The sequence below is a fragment of the Strix uralensis genome, unplaced genomic scaffold (genome assembly GCF_047716275.1).
Source record: "Strix uralensis isolate ZFMK-TIS-50842 unplaced genomic scaffold, bStrUra1 scaffold_41, whole genome shotgun sequence".
Classification (NCBI taxonomy): Eukaryota; Metazoa; Chordata; class Aves; order Strigiformes; family Strigidae; genus Strix; species Strix uralensis.
Window position 1 is genome coordinate 90,730 of NW_027436712.1, and position 19,259 is coordinate 109,988.

Genomic DNA, 19,259 nt, shown 5'->3' on the forward strand with positions numbered 1-19,259 from the left:
GTGCTGGGGCCCATATATATGCACAGAAAGCCAAGCAGGAGATGGTGGCTGCCATCGCACCAAGGCGTGCCAGCAGAGGTTCAATTCTGCTGTGCCTTTCTGCTGAGAACAGCCGTGGTTTTGCTTTCATTGCATGGTGCTTGTCCTTATCTGCTCAAGGACGGGTTTGCAGTCAAAATAATGTGAAACGGAGACGTAAGACCAGAATAAGTCTCCTGGGCACCATGTCTGCCCTTTCCTCTGTAACTTCCAAACTCGGAAATACTTCTGGGGCAGCCCAGGGCAGCAATCTAGATGTGGCAGAGTTGTCTGGGAAAGAAGATGCTACTCAGCATAAAGAAAGGGGTGTCAGGAGCCCACCACGCAGTGTTACTTCTCTACGCACTTTGTATTTATTAGGCTTTTTCTTTTTTTTCTTTTTTAAACTCCTCCTTGCTTTCCAGTTTCCAGCTGTCCAATACAGGGAATGTGGCCCTGGAATACACCTGGATGGCGGCCGTGGAGGATGAAAGTGCAGTGAGCCATGCTGGGGAGCCGCTCCCACCCAGTCTGGATGGTAAGGGACTGGCTCTGTGTGACAGCTCAGGGTGCCCAGGGCATTTTGGCTGGCAGCTGAGGGCTTGGGGAGATGACCATGCCGCTTCCCCCCAAAACATGAATTTCTTTTTTGTCCCTGTCTGGTTGTCCACTTTCATCAGCATCTTCCCAGCTGCAGCTGGAGACTTTTTCCCTGCCCCTTCTCTACCTTTCAGAGCCTCCTGTGAGTGCTCTGACACTTGTGCTCTGCACGGGAGCTGAGCCTGGCTCGGGGGAGAGCCACGTGGTGGGTCAGGTCTGGGAAGGGGGAGATTCGGGCACCTCTTTGGGAAGTCTCTGAGACTGGGGAAAATTGATGGTGTAATGACGAGTTAGCTGACCTGCAGTCACTGTCCGTGTGCAATTCCCTGATCCAGGGAAAATGCGACGTCACTGTCGAAAACTAACCCTCTTAACTCGGGCAGGGGAGTGTTTGCTGCAGGCAGAGCCCCTGCTCGCAGCAGCCATTGGAGCTCAATGGCGGGGCCGTGACTCACCAACCCGCAGTAACGCGGTTGTGTCTGAGCGCACAGTCTGCTTGGGAGCAGCGTGGTTCTACAGGGAAACAGGGCTGTGTGTCCAAGAGGTCTCATCAGAAACAGGAGTGAGGAGAGCTGGCAACCCATGTGTTTCCTAGCACAGGCAGCTTGCCTGATGGTCAAGATGGGACAACTCAGCCCAAGTCCTTGATGCCCTGAACATGCTTATCTCCCTCCTCTGTGCGTCCTGGCATTGGCTCTTCCCCGGCACAGGGCACACTTGTGCTGAAACCAGTCTGCTGGCCTGTGCCATCAGCTCTCTGGTCATTGGTTATGAAAGCCCGACAAAGAGGAAGGGAGGAAAGGGTGTGAAGGTCAGAGCAGCGCTGTTCCCCAAAGCCTTCTCTCCACCACATGTAACAAACAAAACTCAATTCTGCAGGCGACAGGGGAGCAGGACTTAATGCTGTCCTTAATGAACATATCCTTAATGCTAAGCACTGAGGCTTGTATCGGCAGTAGCGTGGCCAGCAGGGACAGGGAAGTGATCTTCCCCCTGTGCTCGGCACTTGTGAGGCCGCACCTCGATTACTGTGTTCAGTTTTGGGCCCCTCACTACAAAAAGGACATTGAATTACTCGAGCATTGTGGCATTGCTGGAGAACAACGGACATGTTGTGAGCGATCCAGACCAAGGGGCCTCACTGTAACAGCAAGCTGCAGCTGTGTTCAAGGACATAAACAAGGCCGAGATGGCCTGAGAAACTACATTCCTGGCCAAGAGATAAAGATGTTGGAATGTCGAAAACAGGGGGTCTACCTGGGGGGAGAGCAGCGCATGGACACCACACCGGGACCAATCATAGAGGGCAGAAGGGCGAGTGAACAAGTAGCTTTAGCCTATTAACAAGAAGATAGTGCTGCGTGAAGCTTCTGATAGTGTATAAATTGATGTGTATCCTGTAATAAAGTGGCATCAACTTGATCAAATTGGTCGTATAAGTTGTGTCCGGGACTTCCACGTCAGCAGAGTGTGTCCAGAGAAGGGCAACGAAGCTGGTGAAGGGTCTGGAGCACATGTCGTACGAGGAGCGGCTGAGGGAACTGGGGTTGTTTAGTCTGGAGAAGAGGAGGCTGAGGGGAGACCTCATCACCCTCTACAACTCCCTGAAAGAAGGTTGCAGAGAACTGGGGATGAGTCTCTTTAACCAAGTCATAGGCAATAGGACAAGAGGGAATGGCCTCAAGTTGCACCAGGGAAGGTTTAGACTAGATATTAGGAAGTATTTCTTTCCAGAAGGGGTTGTTGGGCGTTGGAATGGGCTGCCAGGGAGGTGGTGGAGTCCCCATCCCTGGAGGTGTTTAAGAGTAGAGTCGACATAGCGCTTAGGAATATGATGTAGTTGGGAACTGTCAGTGCTAGGTTAACGGTTGGACTGGATGATCTTCAAGGTCTTTTCCAATCTAGATGATTCTGTGATTCTGAGGCTGGCTGTACTGGGACATGAAATGATGCCCAGAAATTTATCCAGGTGCTGTAACACACACACATCTCTACTGTTAGTTCCTGGACATGATTTGGGAATGAAAGCTGGCCAGAAACCATTCTGCAGAAGTTTGCATTTAGGTCCCCAGTCCTGGAGATGGAGAGAGTTTAACAGACTGGAGTGAAGCAGTTGGCTTCAGTCCTGGGCCTGTTGAATTTGCTAACATACACATAGTCTCCTGTCCGTCATCTCAGTATCTTTATGGAGTGATGTTCAGTGGTGTGTTTTGATTCAGGCAGCTCTCTGGGTCTCTGCTGGGCCTTGTCATGGTATTTGCTGCCCTGCACCCTGTTCTCCACCTGTCCTCACTTTCCCACCTGTCCCCAGGACTTTCTGGGATTATGATTTAGTGAGCAGTTACACAGAAGCAAAAAGCAAACCGTGCACTTTCCCTTTGCTTCACTGGGAGTCCTGCTGAAAACCCTTGGCCAGAGGTGCTCCGAGTGCATCCCAGCTCCCTTCTGTCCACCTGCAGCAGGAGGCAGAGTTGCTGGGAACAAAGGATTTTCTCCTTGAAAGAAGATGTCATGCTATAACCTCTTCCTTTACTGCAGGGGGTTTCCTCGCCTCCACTTCTGGTGCCTCTGTGAAGCTCCAGTCTAGCCGCTGTTCGAGCCAGCTGGGCCGCGCTCTGGAGCAGGTCTCTTCCTCCCTGAGCTCGTCTCTGAACACCGTCAGTGCCTCCTCACTGTTCTCTGTCAAGCCCCGCAGCAGCACCATCCCTGCAGGACAGGAGCAGCTCTTGTAGATGAAGTTCTCTCCGGTGTACGTGGGGGACTTTGAGAGCCGTATGCTCTGCAGGTAGGAAGCATCCAGGCACTTTTCAACTCGTGCTACTGCTGGGTAGTTGTGGTATTGCCTGTGATTGGGGTGGGTGGGAGTGCAGACCTGGGGACAGCCAGCCCCAGTGAGGCAGCAGAAACAACCAACATACAGGAGCAAAGGCAAATTATCATCCAGCCTTGGTAGAAGCAGGTATGGAGACACTGGGACAAGACACTATGAAATACTAAGCTTCCGGAGGGTTCCAAAATCTGGAACGAGAGATCCAGAAAGGCTGTCAAGGGGCCAGCTAGTCCCTAGCTATGCTTTCTTATCAGACAAGCATGGCCACCTTATCTACCTAGAAACCTGTGTGCTGCAGTCAGTCTCTGTGTTTCTGCCATTTCACCTCCACTGCCTCTGGTGGGGAGTGCAGTTCTGTTTGATTTGCTGATCGGTGCTTGCATGGAGAGAGGATGCAACACTGTGCTGCACAAGGAGATAAACAAGCAGCTGGCTGGCTGGAAATGTTAGTCTGGCTAATACTGGTCCCTTTCTTTCTAGTATTCCTAACCTGAGGCCAAATCAGAAGGGCCCAGAGGTGGCTGTGAAGGGGAGAAGCCTGATGTCACTTTGCCACTTTGAGCTGGAAGACTCTGACTACATCACTGCAAAAAGGCGTGTACCAGAGTTGCAGGGACCAAAGGGGGCAACGTTAGATCTCAACACAAGAGTGATTGAGTTTGAGGCAATTGGAGTGCGTGGCAGGCACAGCAGGTAAGTGTGTGGACATGGCTTCTCCTGATGACCGTCTCCTGGTCACCCTTCTTAACCAGAGACCTCTCCAGCTGCTCTTCCAAGCCTCAGGGCACATTTGTGCCTTGTCTCTGATCTGCTGACCCTTGGCCACGAGTCTGTTTTGGACCTGGCACAAGGTGGTCACTGAAGTCCAACTGGCCCATTTTTTGTTCTCTTTGTCCCTTTCTTCAATAAGGTATGGGTCAGTCTGGGACGACCACGTAACCCCAGCTTGTGCAATAGGGCCAGTACAACCTTCGTCCCTTTGAAGAGCATCCTTGGGACATTCTTGCTCTTTTGAGATACCAGTCAGACATGGTCAATGAAGGCTGCAACCACAACCAAGAGTACCATCTTCCAAAGGAGTCTGACTGGACTTGATTTTACCATTTTCGCTTGATCTTATCGTTTTAGCATGCAAGACTTTGGCTATATCCTTGCGAATTTCTTTGTCAATAGACGTTAATCTGTAGCCACCCGGGAAACAGACAGGGCCCTTATAAAGCAGATGAAATGTTTGTGCTCCCAATCTTGTTCCACTGTACCAAATAACTCCTTCCGGGTAGTGTCGAGGACGGGCAGTGCCTGATGTCTGCTGCAGGACAGAGTCACTAATGTCCCAGCACCACCTTAGTAGTCCTTTTTGCTTTGTGTTCCCAGGACCTTCATGGTTATGAACCCATCCAGTTCCACGTATTCCTTCCAGTGGACTTGCCAAGACCCTGAAGCCCCACCAGAACAGGTGGCCGCCTTCTGCCACACAGAGAGAGGTCGCATCCAGCCAGGGAAGCAAGCAGAGGTGGGTGCAGAAATTCAGGCTTTGGATCTTCTAGTTTTGGTGACAAAAGCATGTTTGGGGGTATTACCCCTGTGACCCCTGAGCCAGCAGCTCTAAGTGGGCAAGGTCTCCTCTCTTCCCTGTGTTCCTTTAGCAAGAAAGCCCACCATGCGTGGTCGGTGCAGGGCCAAAAGCAACAAAGCACAGAAGCAGCACTGCAGGCAGCATTTGAGCCCGTCATGGGGGACAGCAACAGGCTTAGGCGACTAGCTGTGTTTTGCAGGATCACCTGTCAGAAAGCAGATGCTCTTTTCTTGTAAACTGCAGCCATGATTTGTGCTCAGACGTGATCGTGAGTTCAAGCGGTATAAGCAGTCACCAACTCATTTGCTGATCCATCATGGATGTCCCTGTGCCCACTCCCAGCCTGCCAGGGTGTAAGGAGAACACATTAGCTCTAGGCAGCTTTGCTGTGTCTTAAAAGATGCTGAATTTTGGCTTGCCACAGAGTGCAAGAAAGCATCCTGCATCAGTTACTGTGGCTCACCTGAGAAGTGGTAATTCCTTAAATCTCTGTAGTTTGTTTGGTTTTGATCACATACCCAGAAATTACCCACAAAAATTACAAAGAGGCAGTTTGGTGGCACCCACGTTGTGCTGCTGTCACGGGAGCTGGACGACTCCTCTTGGCAAAGAGGATGTTACTTACCCTTGTCATATAGATCAGAGAGACTGGGGGTCTCCACGAGTGCCCTCCTTTGTGTCTGGGACAGAAGCGGGGTCTTGACCCGGTGGTGCCCTGTAGCACGTGGACAGGGCAGTAAGGTCAGCGTTAGCTCAGGGTTTGATGCCTTGTTGTTGTATCCTCTGGCATTTCATTGCATGGGATCATCGTACCCTAAGCAGGGCTGACCAGGGCTTGCTCCATAGTGGAAGGCCCTGGAAAGGCAGAGTGCTGCTCCTGCTTTCTCCCAGGCCTGGGGCCTCACCAGGGCCATTGCACAGCTGCTCTCCCATAGAGCAGGCAACGTGTGGCCAGGAAAGCCAAGAGATGGCAAATGGAGCAAAAAGGGTCTTCTCTCGCCAGGTTTCCCATTACAGTCTTCTTCACACCAACACTAGAAGGAGAGGCGGTCTTCAGCCTCAAGTGCGATGTCAAGAGGAAGACCCAGCCCCTCTCCTTGAATATCAAGGCCACCGGCTATAGCGTGCACACGTCTGTCAGGTGTGAGGACAGCGACGGCTGTGTCATGGAGCTCAGTGCACAGGAGATCAACGTCATTGATTTCAAGGAGGTGAGCAGCACTGCTTCCCTGAACCATTTGCCCCACAAAGGCCTGCAATGTTGGGCCTGAACCAGGAGCTTCACAGAGATGTTTGAACACAAGGGAATGTTTTTCTTCATTTATGGGTCTCTGGAGGGAGGGAGATTGATCTTTCATACAGGTCATTAGCTGAATATGAAAAATGCAGGAGCACATTAGGGAGGAGCACTTGCTGGGCCAGCTGACACTTTGCATGTGCTCTAACCCCCAGTCCTCACTGCTTTTCCCTGCAGGTACAGCTGAACAAGAATGTCCAGCATCTCTTTAGCATCCACAATAACAGCAAGTTCAGCTTCACCTTCTCGTGGGAACTGAGTGGCCCCGCAGCCTGTAAGCAGGTCCTTACTGTCACCCCTCAGACAGTCTTGCAGGCGAAGGGGAAAGCAGAGACCCAGCTGGCTTTTCACCCACAGAGGATGTGCTCTTTAAAAGACGTAGAGCTGACGCTTCAGGTGAGGCACCAGGGTTTAATACGGGACCTTCACCTCCTACGCAGCAGCTTGGCAGCAGGAGCCCAGAGCTAGGGGTGAGCTCTGTCACTGAAGAGCCTGAACGAGGCAAAGAGGCTCCTGTTGCAGAAATAAAGAGCCTGACAGCTTCTGAATGGAGTATTTTAATAAGTGCTTACCCAGGATGACTTTGGGAAGCACTTTTGTGGCAGGGCATATCCCCCAGGCCCCCTCTGCCCCTAATCTGGGGGGGTCCTAGATGTGTGTGGAGATGGAGCTGTTTCTCCTTGCCAGGCCTCTGCTGCACTGGTCCCACTGTGCAGAAAGGTCCTGCCAGCATGTGGCCGCACAGCTCAGCATGTGGCTGCACAAAGCAGGGCCACGACTCTCCAAAAACCCATTCCCTCTTGGACCAAGCCTTCTACCTTCTATTGCCATTCTGGAGTCTTTTGGCACTTGCTTTTCCTTATTGTCAGTGCAGCCAGCTGCCCCCCATCCTCTTCCTCGGTGTTTGCAGTTGTAGTTCCCATCTCTTCAGTGGGCTTATGCTGTCTTTCTCCTCGCCAGATCAACAAGGGTTTACCTGCGTGTTCCTGGCCACTGTGGTAGTGCCCACTGTCCACTTCTCCACTACCAGACTCAACTTTGGAACCTGCTTCATCTACTATGCTGGAATGGCACCTTCCCATCAGAGCCTCATCATCACGAACCAGCCAGATAAGGATGTGAGGTAGGCCTTCTCCACACACTCCTTCGGCCCTTGCTTAGCATGTGCCTGCTCCATGTCCTCATGAGCACTGTGGGTGACATCCTGAGGACGCAGGGAGAGGAGACAGGAGAGCCCTAAGTAGCCCTGATGTTGCACACACAGCCTTGTGACACCTCTGCTCCTCTCAGCTGTGCTTTCTGCCAGTCTGAGCTGCTTGTTCACCAGCACCTCACACCTCCATGTGGACTTCCCAGGGTACGTCCTACGCCCAGGAGGGACAGTGGCGGTGCCCATCACTTTCTATCCCAGAGAGATTGCGTCTTACCATGAGCTTATCCCTTTTGAAATCAACGGTCTTTGCCAGCAAACTATTGAGGTCCGAGGAAGGGGCACGGAAATGAAGGTGAGATGAAATCCAAATCTTAAAACCCCAGGTGGCACAGGCCGCGGGCACAGCTTTCTCGCTCATTTTCCTCGTCTCTTCCCCAGCCTACCATGTTTTAGTTTTCTGCCACAAGGGTGTCAGAAAACCTTTTCTCCTTCTTTCCTTTTGCTTTATATTAATTTCTCCTGCCTTAGGTTGACGTTGTGGTGTTTTGCTGATTAGGGATATCAATTAAACTCAGACACCAGAGTGAAAAGAGCAGGCATATTTTACTAGAAATAACTAAATAATATAACAGAATAATACAGAAAACATACAGTAAGAAAAGACAGAATAGTGCACTTAAACAAATAGGAAAATACAGGGTAATGCATGAAATCATTACTACCTGAGAGAGAGAATAGTGATTAAGAAAGATCCATCACCACTTGCACCCGTTCCCACCATCCAGACCTGCAGGCGCTGGGCAGCCCCGGGTGCAGCGAGGATTTGCTGAGCCTGTCCCGGCGAGTGGGAAATCCTACGCAGTGCGTCCACCCATAGGTGAGGGACCCAAAGTCACTGTGAGCGGGTCCAGCCTTATATACCTAAAAATCAGCAAGCCAGAATAGCTGGCACCTTTGTTTTAAGTGGAAATATCTGGTTTAAATTTCACATTAGGTTCCCCCCAGAGCCTGGCCAGGGCTCAAGGAAGAAACTAAGGGAATTTCTCTGCTTATCGGATCGGATTATGCACAAGGTCTCACATCAGGCCTCGAGGACAGGCATCTGCCTCCATGACTCTGTTATTCTATTCATATACAAAGGAAGGGAAAGATACATCCAAGATAGCTCCATCCTCCATGCATATTTCATTAATGATTACATACTGAGTTAACAGTTTTGGTTCAGGGCCTGTTGCTCAGGCTTCAACACTTCCACCCTTTATATCAGAATAGGTGGTTTGTTATAACTTAGTATAATACCTGTTAGCACAATGGTTATAAAATATACAGGATTCATCTATAGGTCAACTCTGGCTTGGGCCTATGGTCCAAGCCTTAGCACTTCATGTGGAACCACAAGGAAAGGTGGTGAAGCTGGGAGCCCTCTCCATCGGACAGACGGTGAAGAAGATTGTCACCATAGCCAACAACAGTGCTGCTCCTCTCACTTTTAAGCTCAGTCTCAAGTCAACCATGCCAGAGCTGCAGGAAGGCCCCTTCCTTCACTGGAGAGCGCTTTGCTGTGCCTCCAGGGATGCCTGCAGGTAGCTGTGAGCTGCTCTGGGGGGAGCTAGTAGCTAATTACAGTTGTGTGCTGTCCTGTCCTCCCTGCTGGGCAGTGTGAGTGCCTCATCTGAGCCAGGTGTCAGGACTCCCCTCATAGCCAGAAGTGAGAAGAAGGTACCATTCCTCACCTGTTTCAGACACATATGTTAGGATGTATTAGGTATGGAAATGTAATCTTTAAAGACCAAGAGTTATGGCTCTCCTGGAGCTCAAGTGAAATTACTTTGGAAGACGTAGTCCAGCTCACCGTGGCTGGATGCACACATCACAGGAAAATTCCTTTGGTAGCTGAGGATGTGTACCTGGGAATGAGTAGGACTGGGGCAATGTTGATGGGAACAGAACAGGAATGGGAAGACTCTATGGAGGATTCACAGCTCGGTTGCCCGATGAAGTAGTCTCCACTCATTTCTTTGGGCAGGTTCTCTGCTTGAAGCCCACCAATGAACTAAGCCTGAAGCCCAAAGGAGAGACCTGTAAAGTGGAAGTGATCTTCTCCCCAAAGTGCTGCATCCAGCCGTTCACCGAAGAAGTGATGTTGGAGTGCAGTGGCCTGGTGCGTTCCCTCTTCATGGTGCGGGGCTCCTGCCAGGGCACCCACGTGAGCTTGGACCAGGAACACCTCAGCTTCGGAGTGGTGGTGCAGCAGAGCTACACATCCTGGCACCTCACCATGCAGAACACGGGCGACATAGGAGTCAAGTAATGCAAAACCCTGTCCTCTCTGGTGGCCGAGAGCTTGGGTGAGGGTTGGATGGAGCTGTAGCTTGCCCAGAGAGTTGTCATCTGCTTTTCCATTCCAGTGGGGAGTTGTGCAGCCAAGGCTGTGCAGTCAGGCCCTGGAACTTAGCAAGGGGTACAACCAAAAGCTTGTTTACGGATGGGTGCAGCTGAGTCCTGCCCAACCTGAAGCCTTAGTGCCAGGTGGCTCAGCACCCTGCCTGAGATGCTGTGGAAAAGCCCACAAGAGAATTAGAAATGGCACGTTGTGTTCGCAGCCTCCCGGTTGTTAATCGTTCCTTTCTGTCCTTGTGCTTTCCTTGGCAAGGTTTAAGTGGGACATCAAGAGCTTCAAGCCAGATTTCTGCATCAGCGCCACAAAGGGTTACATCTTCCCAGGAATGGACGTTCCCTTCGTTGTGACCTTCTGCCCCTCTAAGCTGAGCTGTGCTATCCAGTGCGAGGGCCTGCAGTGCTTCATCGAGGGCAGTGAGCCGCTCCAGCTTACGCTGGCAGGATGCTGCATGGAGACCCCTGTGTCCAAAGAGGTAACTGGAACAGAGACAGGACAGGTGCCCCCTTACCCCACCATTTGCACCACATCTCTACCAGGGCAGGAACTAGAGGAATCTTACAGGCATAGAGTCACTCCTGCCTGTCATCCTGCCTGGGTGTCCCAGAGAGCTGAGAAAACCCCTGGGCAGGGTTCCCAAAATCTGTGAGCCCTGTAGTTGCCTTCCTCCCCTATTAAAGGTGCTGTTCCTCCAGCGAGTACCTCAGCTGTCCTGGCTCTGCCCTGCAGCACCTTTGCCGTGGGGACACCCTGCAGGGCTTTTCTGAGACCCCCCCCACGTCCCCCAGAGCCACCCATCTATAGCCACAATATGGCACCGGCACCCACATTTTTCCTCCCTGTCGGGGTGGGGGAGGGCATTCAGCACTAGGAGCGGACAAGGCATCTGCATCCAGCTCCTGGGGAACAGGGATGCCACGTGAAGGACTCCTGGCCCTTACAGGCCTTGCAGGAGCATGCAGCTGGGAGGTGTTGGCTCTTGCTCCCAAGAGAGAATCAGGAACTGCTCGTCAGCCTGCCCACGAAGGGACTGCGCGGCTGCAGGACTTGTCCTTGCACAGGAGAGAGATCCTTCCAGGGCTTTCAGTTTTCTTTCTCCCCTCCTAGGGAGGCAGCAGCCCCCTTCACCCAGCATGCAAAAGACTCATTCCTCTTCCTTCTCTAAGAACCAACAATTTGATTTACGCCAAGATCTATGCTCAAATGGAAATTTGGTATACGACAAGGAAAAGCCTCTCCCTGTGCATAAAGCTAGTCAGAGTGGAAAGGGTTCCTCGCTGTGACCAAGCAGCCTCTGTGCTCCTCTGTTGCAGACGCTGACTTTCACGTGTGCCGTGCGCGAGAAGCACAGTCAGACCATCCTCCTGTCCAACCCGAACAATAAGGACTTGCACTGTGCAAGGCGTCATTGAGGGGCAACACTGGAAGGGGCCTGAATTTTTCCACAAGCCCTACACGATCACTTACAAACCCCTAACCATGAGCTCTGAGAACAAGAAGCATCAGGTATGTGAGCTGTGCCACCACGCTGACCCTCAGAGCATGACCCTCATTGCTTTGGGCAGGAGGTTGGACGAGATGACCTTCAGAGGTCCCCTATGAACAGAAATTATCCTGCGATCCTATGTTGGAAACTGGGTTTCTTGGTGGCTAGAGGCCAGGTGTAAGGGAAGTTCAGGTGGGAGGTCTGGACTGACCACTAAACGTACTGGAGCAGCTAACCTAAAAAGCCAGGCTGTCTGATGGTCCAGGAAATGAAGTTTGTTTTGTGCAGCTCCTGGTCGTTGCCTGTGCAGCCCAGGGGGGCTCAGAGACCCCTGTGCTCAGCCCTATGGGCTGCACAGGCTCCCCACGCCCTGGGCATGACCACTTCTGCCTGCACTGCCCTGCTGGGGCCCTTTTGCAGCACACAGGGAACTAGAGGGGAGAAGCTGCCTTGCCATTTCTCAGTGCCCCCCCCGGCCATGAGCAGCCAGGTGGGAAATGACACTGAGATCTCTCTTGACATCTCCTTCAGGAGCTTTGGAAAGAGCCCTTCCTGCAGGTCTGGGACTGGGCAGATGGGGGTGACTGGCCCCTCTGGTCGCATGGGCAGACCAGGGGCAAGCTCTTAAATCAAGGGGGTCAGTGCAGAAGTGCTCTGGGGTGCTGGAGCTGCTGGGGTCCTTGTCCCACTCCAGCTGACCTTCTCCCACACCAGAATTTAGGCCTGAGTGGAGGCTGGAGACTTGTGGGCACAATCTCCAGGGTGCTCAGCAGATCCGTGCCCTGTGGGGTTGGACATGCTCAGCATCTCTTTAACATACAGCCCTGCATGAAGAGTCCCGCAGTTTTCAGCTGCTCTGGAGGCAGAGGAGATGCCCCAGGGTAGGTGGCTGTGATCCACTGGCACCCCAGATGAGGACTGGATATGAACTTTCCATGGCTCACCCTGGCTGGTGGGACCCTGCCGTGCCAGCTGACAGGCAGTAATGCTGGGGCAGTTGAGCTTAGCAGGGACTGCCACCCCCTTAGCACAGCTGTCCCTGCACGAGCACAGGGCTGGCAGCTGATGTGCCCAGGGAAAGGGGTGTTAGGATGGTCAGAGCAGCTCTGCTGCAGGGCCGCTGTGAGCTTGCTCTGCCCAGACATGCTGCCCGTGTCCTGTCACTGCGCCAGCCCCAGTGGGTACGACGATGCCATCTCCACCGGCGCAAGACACGGGGCTGCGGTCACAGCTCTGCCAGCTGGACCTGCCCAAAGCTGCTCAGGTGGCAGCCTGAGACATGGGACTGTCCAGGTGTGCTGAAGAGCCAGTAACTGGTCCAGGCAGAGAGCAGGCGAGCTCACTTACCCTATTTCTTGTCTCTAGGGCTCCCTCTATTTCCCATTGCCAGATGGGACAGGCTTGTACTATCTCCTTCAAGGGACTGCTGAGACCCCAAAGTGTTCAGAGACCATTTCCAGCAGGTGCCATGTAGGACTTCCTACACTGAGCTCATCCCTGTCTCCAACTGGCCGAACAGGCCACACAGTGGTGACTCTAGCCCAGGAAGTCTCATCCCATCAGCAATCCCTGCAGCGGTGCAAGGAAGAGCTTCCCACTGCCTGGAAGCTCCTTCCTGCAAGCTTTTCACTCTCCTTGGCTATTTCTGCCTGTAGGTGTCTGGGATCACACTGGCCATGTTCTGCCTACGCAGACCCGTCCCGGAGGGCTTTCCTCCCAGGCGGATGAGAGCTGGCTCCCTCGGGGGCATTGAGGAAGAGAGGGGCTGGGTTGTACCCCACCATGAGGGGTGTCCTGTGGGAGTCCTTCCTGTTGACCTTCACTGCATTCTTCTCACCCACAGGTTCCTCGTGGTGGTAGACATGCTCAAACCAGAAAACCTGGAAAGCAGTTCTGTGCTGCAGGGGCTGGAATACATTGATGTGCCAGGCTCTGCCAAGAAGGACTACAAGCTCACCTTCCTCTCCTACAAGGAAGCAGTCTTTAACGCAATGGTAAGTGTGGACATGGGGCTGTGGGGCCTTCCAAGGAGCTGTTGACTTCCTGAGAAGCTACACGCCTGCTCTCATACCTCCCCGTGCCCACTGGTGGGACTGTAGGTGTCCTGGGTGGGTACTGAACAGCAGGCATCTCTCCACACCCCCCACTCACCTGTCAGTCTCTGTGAGGGTCCCACCGGGGGCTGCTAAGCACAGGTGGACCAGGACACTGGTGAGCTGGAATCAATGGGCAGTCGGGAGAGTATCAAGTAGAAATACCTCACACGCTTTCCCCAGCCTCGCACTCTTCCTCGGTGGCTGCTTACAGCCGTTCTTGGAAGCAGGGTGCTGAGCTTGGTGCTCTTGAGGCTGGCTTCAGCACAGCTGGTATATTTTTATGTGCAGAATGACCAGCGCTGCCCTTTTTCTCCGATTCAGGTGACCTTCCTCAACAAGGTGACCAAGGAGTACTTGTTCTACATGGTGACTTTCAAGGCCACTGCTTCAGGACCCATCAGCACTCTTGAAGTGACCGGTGCTGTTGGGCAGAGAGTGTCTGCCACCGTCAAGGTGGACAACCCTCTGCCTGTCCCGGTGACGTTTGCTGTACGTTGCAAAGTGCCCGACATCAGTGTTCCCCCACATTTCACTGTTCCTGCGCAGTCGGAGGTAGGAGCAAAGCTCATGCAGTGTGCTCTCCTCTCCTGCAGCCTTTCTGGGAGTGGGTGGTCCTGAGGGGTGACGCCCTGCATGAACCATCTGGGGCTTCTTCCCAAGGGTGACAGCTCCCACCTACTAATAATCTGGAGGGGAAGCAGAGTGTAAGAAGATGCCTAGTGGGAATCGCCCTGCGCTGGTGGAGTCTGCCATGCTACCCCTTCTGAGATGTTTCCATCAGGCCTCACAGGGCGGGTCCTTGTGCCACAGGCTCTGTATTTAGTGTGGGTATTTTCAGTTTAGAGTGGCTGCAGGGCATGCCTCACCCCACTGGCAGGGAGTTTGCAGCCTCAATCGATAGGTGTTTTGTGCCCTGGGGGAGTAGAGGGGCATTTTAGGGTGGGAAGCTTCTGGGATAGTGCTGGAGGGCTCTGAGCTGTTGGGGACGGTCCCCCGAGTGAACTGTCCCCCAGATGTAGCAAGGCTCTGCCCCAGAGAGAGGGACCTGGAGCAAGGGAGGGTGCTGGGCTGCCTTCCAGCACTGCTGGAGCACACCAGGGACCGATTTCCCCTGTTGCAGGCCCTGCTTTCCCCATCTCTGCCTGACTCAGTGGCTTTTCCTTTGGTTCCTCCCAGGATGATCTTGTCTTTGAGTATCAGCCTGTGAAAGTGGGCGAGAGCACCGGGTGCCTGGTGCTCCGGAGCAGCAGCTTGGGCTCTTTCTATTACAGTCTGCACCTGAAAGCCACCATGAGTGGGCCGGGGAAGCCCCTCTACTTCTGCACCACACTGGGCTCTAGTCAGACCATGACCACCAAAATGATGAATTACGCCCAGCAGAAGACCAACTACCACTCCAGGTGACCCCAGCCTGCCCTGGGCCCTTGCTGGGAGGCAGCTTGTCTGGCCAGCATCAGCCCTCTCTGTCAAGGGATCCTACCCCTCTAGCTTGGCCTGGCTGAGCTGGGGTGGCCACATGAGCCTGCGGGTCTCCCCACCAATGCTGGGCTTGTCCCCAGCCGGCCTGTCTTCACTTGCAGATGTTCTCTGCTGCCCTTTCTGGAGCTGCTCTTGCAGGTTCCGTGGCCCATGCAAGACTTCCCCGTTACTGCCAGGGCTGGGGTTTAAGGTCCTCCAGAACTTGGGTGCAGGGTTGTCCCTGCTGGGCACGTTTGGACACTCCTGATGGCCATTCCTCACTGGCAAGTGGTGGGGGGGACAGGCGCAGTGACAGGCAAGGGACAGGGACCCTAGACAATGTGACGGTGGGGACCTTCTGTTTCTTCCTGAGGTGCTGGATCTGCTTTTGTGACCCGCCCCCTCCATGGTCTCTTCTCTCCCCTGTGCAGACCAACTGCGCCGGCTTCCTGACGGAGAAAACCATCGGCGTGTCCCCTGCCAACCCGGGAGGCTCGGAGGTGAGCATGGATGTGACCTTTGAGCCCTGCCAGCTGGGTGAAGCCAGGGCCACACTGCAGCTCTCCTCCCTGCTTGGTGGGGAATACAGCATCCCCCTCTTGGGCCTGGCCCTCCCCCCAAGTCCCAGGGCCCCTCCCCCATCCAGGCTGATGACAGCACCTCCATCCCCTTCAAGAACATCTTCCTGCAGCCCATGGCCTTCCAGTACCGGGTGGAGCACCTGGCCTTCACCCTCAGGGCCCCCGAGAGCTTGCGCTCCAAGCAGACCACCTCCCTCTCCATCTCCTTCGAGGGTGGCCTGACCCCTGGCACAGCCCCCGTCACCCGCAAGATGGTGGTGTCCTGCACTGGGGCGGGGGGTGTCTCCTGGGTCTACTACCTCCGGGGCCTTCCCCCTCACAGGTGAGCTGTGCCCCCCCAGGAGCCCCTTGGGCTCAAGGCCGCAGCCGTTGGGGCGTGACCTGAGGGCGCAGTTACTGCTACAGCGGTTGCTCTGGACTAACCCCCTTCCCTTTGCAATAACCACGCTAGTTTTGGACTAAACCGTTGGTTTTGGACTAAACCTGCTTGCTTTGGAGTAAACCCAGAGCAGACCAGGGTGCGGGGCCGGTGGCGCCGGGGCTGGGGCAAGTGCAGGAGTCCTCCACACTGCGCAGGGGTGCTCTGCAGCATGGCGGAGGGGTCCAGTGGTGGCTGAGCGGGAGGCAGCGGTCGGGTGCTGAAATATGAGCTCTGCAGGGGGTGGAAGGCGGTGGCCTACAAGGCTGAGGAGATGGATGGGGGTGGCGGGAGCCGGCCCGTGCTGCTCGGCTCACACTGCTGGCTCACACTGAGCCTGCTGTCAGCCAGCGCCCCTGCATCCCTTTCTGCAGGGATGCTCTCCAGCCACTCCTCTCCCCATTATGCTTGTGCCTGCCATAGTGCCCTCCCAAGTGCAGAAGCCGGTATTTTCATTTCTTAAATTTCATCCCATTAATGATTGCCCAGTGCTCCAATCTATCTAGATCCCTCTGCAAGGCCTCCTGTCCTTCAAGAGAGTCATCAGCACCTCCCAGTTTGGTATCACTGGCAAACTTGCCAGTGGTACATTCAACTCCTCCAGTGAGATCATTGATAAAATACTGAACAGAGCTGGCCCTAGGACTGAATCCTGAGGAACGCCGATGGTGGCTTGTCTCCAACCAGATGTAGCCTCAGTCACTACAAGGCTTTGAGCTCTGCCCTTCAGCCAGTTCTTCACCCAGTGCACCATCAACCTGCTCATCCCACAGTCGGACAACTTGTCCAGAAGGATGCTATGAGGGACACTATCAAAAACCTTTACTAGAATCCAGAAGAACTACATCCACTGCCATCCCTTCACCACTAGGTGGGTGAAATGTCAAAACTTAGAAACTTTCTCAAGTCTCAAAAACATCTAAGAAGGAAATACAAAAAAAATTCTGAGATAAGAATCCACATTAGTATATTTGTGATAAGCTTTCTTCCCAGTCCTCCTGAGTTCAGTGTAACACAGTGAAGCCGATAATATAGAAGGGGTTTTTTAACATGATGGCTAAGGATTTCAAAGTAAAACATATTTTTAACACATACAGTTAAATTAGAGAACATTTGCCAAATGACTTGTATGTGATCCTTTAAAGCGACTCGAGTTGCTGGATGATGCTGGCATCACCCCTGTGAAATCAGAGTTTCTGCTGTCACAAGCGTGATTTAACATTACCATGTCACCAATCCCTTCTTCAAAAACACTGATAATATTGTGCATGCTGACATCATTCACTGAACGAAACCCATTAATTCTCCTTACTAGAAATTAGGTATGACCCTGTAAAACATTTCAATAAATAAAGTTATTAAAACGTAGATTTAACTAGGATGGTCTGATGCAGTTTTAAATGGTGACGCATAAATACATTCTTTCGAGTGAAGGAAGGCCTGGAACAACTGCAAAATTCATTTTGAAAAACTCATGGCTAAATGCTTCTGCAAGAATTTGAGAAAATGAGAATGCATCACATCTAGAAAACCACATTCTAGCCCCAAAAGAACGCTTAATGCGTCTAAACTAAGAGTTTAGTAATTCACAGTTTTCAGCATAATTAAAAAGGTCAAATATGTCTTTCTCTAAGTACCAAGTCAGAGAGAGAGAGAGACGGGGCTTTGCGAACAAGGCAGCCTGGCTCCCCGCAGGAGCGTCTGACCTTGTGTCTGCCGAGACGACCTCGTGTGACAGCGGGGAGGGAGTCAGACCTGTGTCACTGCAGGTGGCTTCTGGTTGCGTGGCTTGATCAGCGTCAATCCTAGCGGGGGGGGGGGGGGGGGGGGGGGGGCGGGCGGCGCGTGGTGTGATCACCGTCAATCGTATGGGCATCCTCTCTATTCCAAAGACTGACAACTCATTGACACCAACACGCCTCCCGTCAACCAACTCAAGCCCCTGCTGGTAATCACGGCTCACCTCTCAGGAGGGGCAGAAGAAACCTTTCCCACCAGGAAAGCTGCTACTGCGCCAGTGCTCAAAATGCTCTTGCCAGAAATCATTCCCACATACGCAACGCCTGGACCCAGAGGAGCCGGCCAGGATTCTCATTCCGCAGCAGCAATACTAAGCAACATTTGTCAAAGTGGAAGAATACAGCGACAGCTACATCCTCCACATCATCTGCAGTTCTCAGGACAGATGGAAAGAAGGAATAAATGACAAGTGCTAAAAAGATTAAAATAAAAGGTCTTAAAACATGGAGTAAGGTAGGTCTGAAGTTTTATCTGAATTGGAGTTTGAATCTGAAATTTTAGGGATAGCGCTTTGGGATATTCCAAGTACCCCTAGCCAACCTCTGGGCTTCTCACCAGCAGAAAGAGCGTTTGGCAGGCACTGAGCTCCACCTGGGACCTTCGTCCCTGCTAGGACCAGCCTCCTCGATGGAGATGAACGGTTGAGCCAAGACGTCCTGTTATTAGGAAGCATTTGTTTGCCAAGAGGGAGGTCAAACACTGGAACAAAATTCCTGGAGAGGTGGTTGATGCCCCAAGCTTGTCAGTGTTTAAGAGGCATCTGGACAACGCCCTTAACAACAGGTTTTAACTTTTGGTCAGCCCTGAATTGATCAAGCAGTTGGACTGGATGGTCGCTGTACGTCCCTTCCACATGAAACAGTCTATTCTAGTCTGTTCTAAACGATACGACCTGTGTTTTTGGATGTGGCAGTCAGTGCAGTGATCGATTGATACTGAGCACTGTCTGGGAATGCAGTTAGTACTGCCAGAGTTAAATTCTTTCAGGATGTGCTATTTCAGCACCTCCTGGCCTTGCAGGGCCCTTGCAAAGAGGAAAGCATGCTCTTAAGATGCACTGCCTTGGAAACTGGTTCGTTTCCAAGTGTGACTCAAAGTGCAGGTTTTAGCTGATAAAGTAGATGTGGTTTGAAGTCCTGGCTCCTGACAGGCTGTCTTCTTCCTAACAGCCCTCTGCAGAGGGGGCACTCCTGGCAAGGGAACTCATCTCTAGCCTCACTCTGCCTGCTGCTCCATCAGAGCCATGTCTGGACAGGGGCGAGGGCCTGTCTCTTCACACCTGGCTGGCATCAAAATGTTGTGATTCTTTAACTGAGTCAACATAGCCTGGCAGCTTTCCGCCCTCATTTCACTAGTTTTGCAGACTGATTCATTACCAGGCATGTGCTAGAGGATTGGTTTATATCGTTGCTTTTATTAATTTAAAAGAAAACCAAAAAAAGCAGCTCCTTTGCATCTGAATAACCTCATCAGTAACTTCATCCCCCCACCAATCCAGGCAGTTTCAGCTGTGCCCAGCGCATGGCCACCAAGGGCAGGGACAGCCCC

At 52.8% G+C, this 19,259-nt stretch overlaps 1 protein-coding gene and 2 pseudogenes across 1 annotated transcript; all 3 read left to right on the plus strand.

Annotated features, from left to right (window-relative positions):
* Positions 1-305: 305 nt before the first annotated feature.
* On the plus strand, positions 306-4,874 carry LOC141938459 (hydrocephalus-inducing protein homolog; the record flags this gene model as incomplete). The annotated part of the gene is made up of 4 exons (XM_074857330.1): positions 306-556; positions 3,157-3,403; positions 3,929-4,141; positions 4,823-4,874. Coding segments are annotated over exons 2-4 (318 nt in total), but the record flags the coding sequence as incomplete, so codon positions are not given.
* Position 4,875: 1 nt separating this feature from the next.
* On the plus strand, positions 4,876-14,858 carry LOC141938460 (hydrocephalus-inducing protein-like; annotated as a pseudogene).
* Positions 14,859-15,179: 321 nt separating this feature from the next.
* On the plus strand, positions 15,180-15,819 carry LOC141938461 (hydrocephalus-inducing protein-like; annotated as a pseudogene).
* The last annotated feature ends 3,440 nt before the right edge of the window (positions 15,820-19,259 follow it).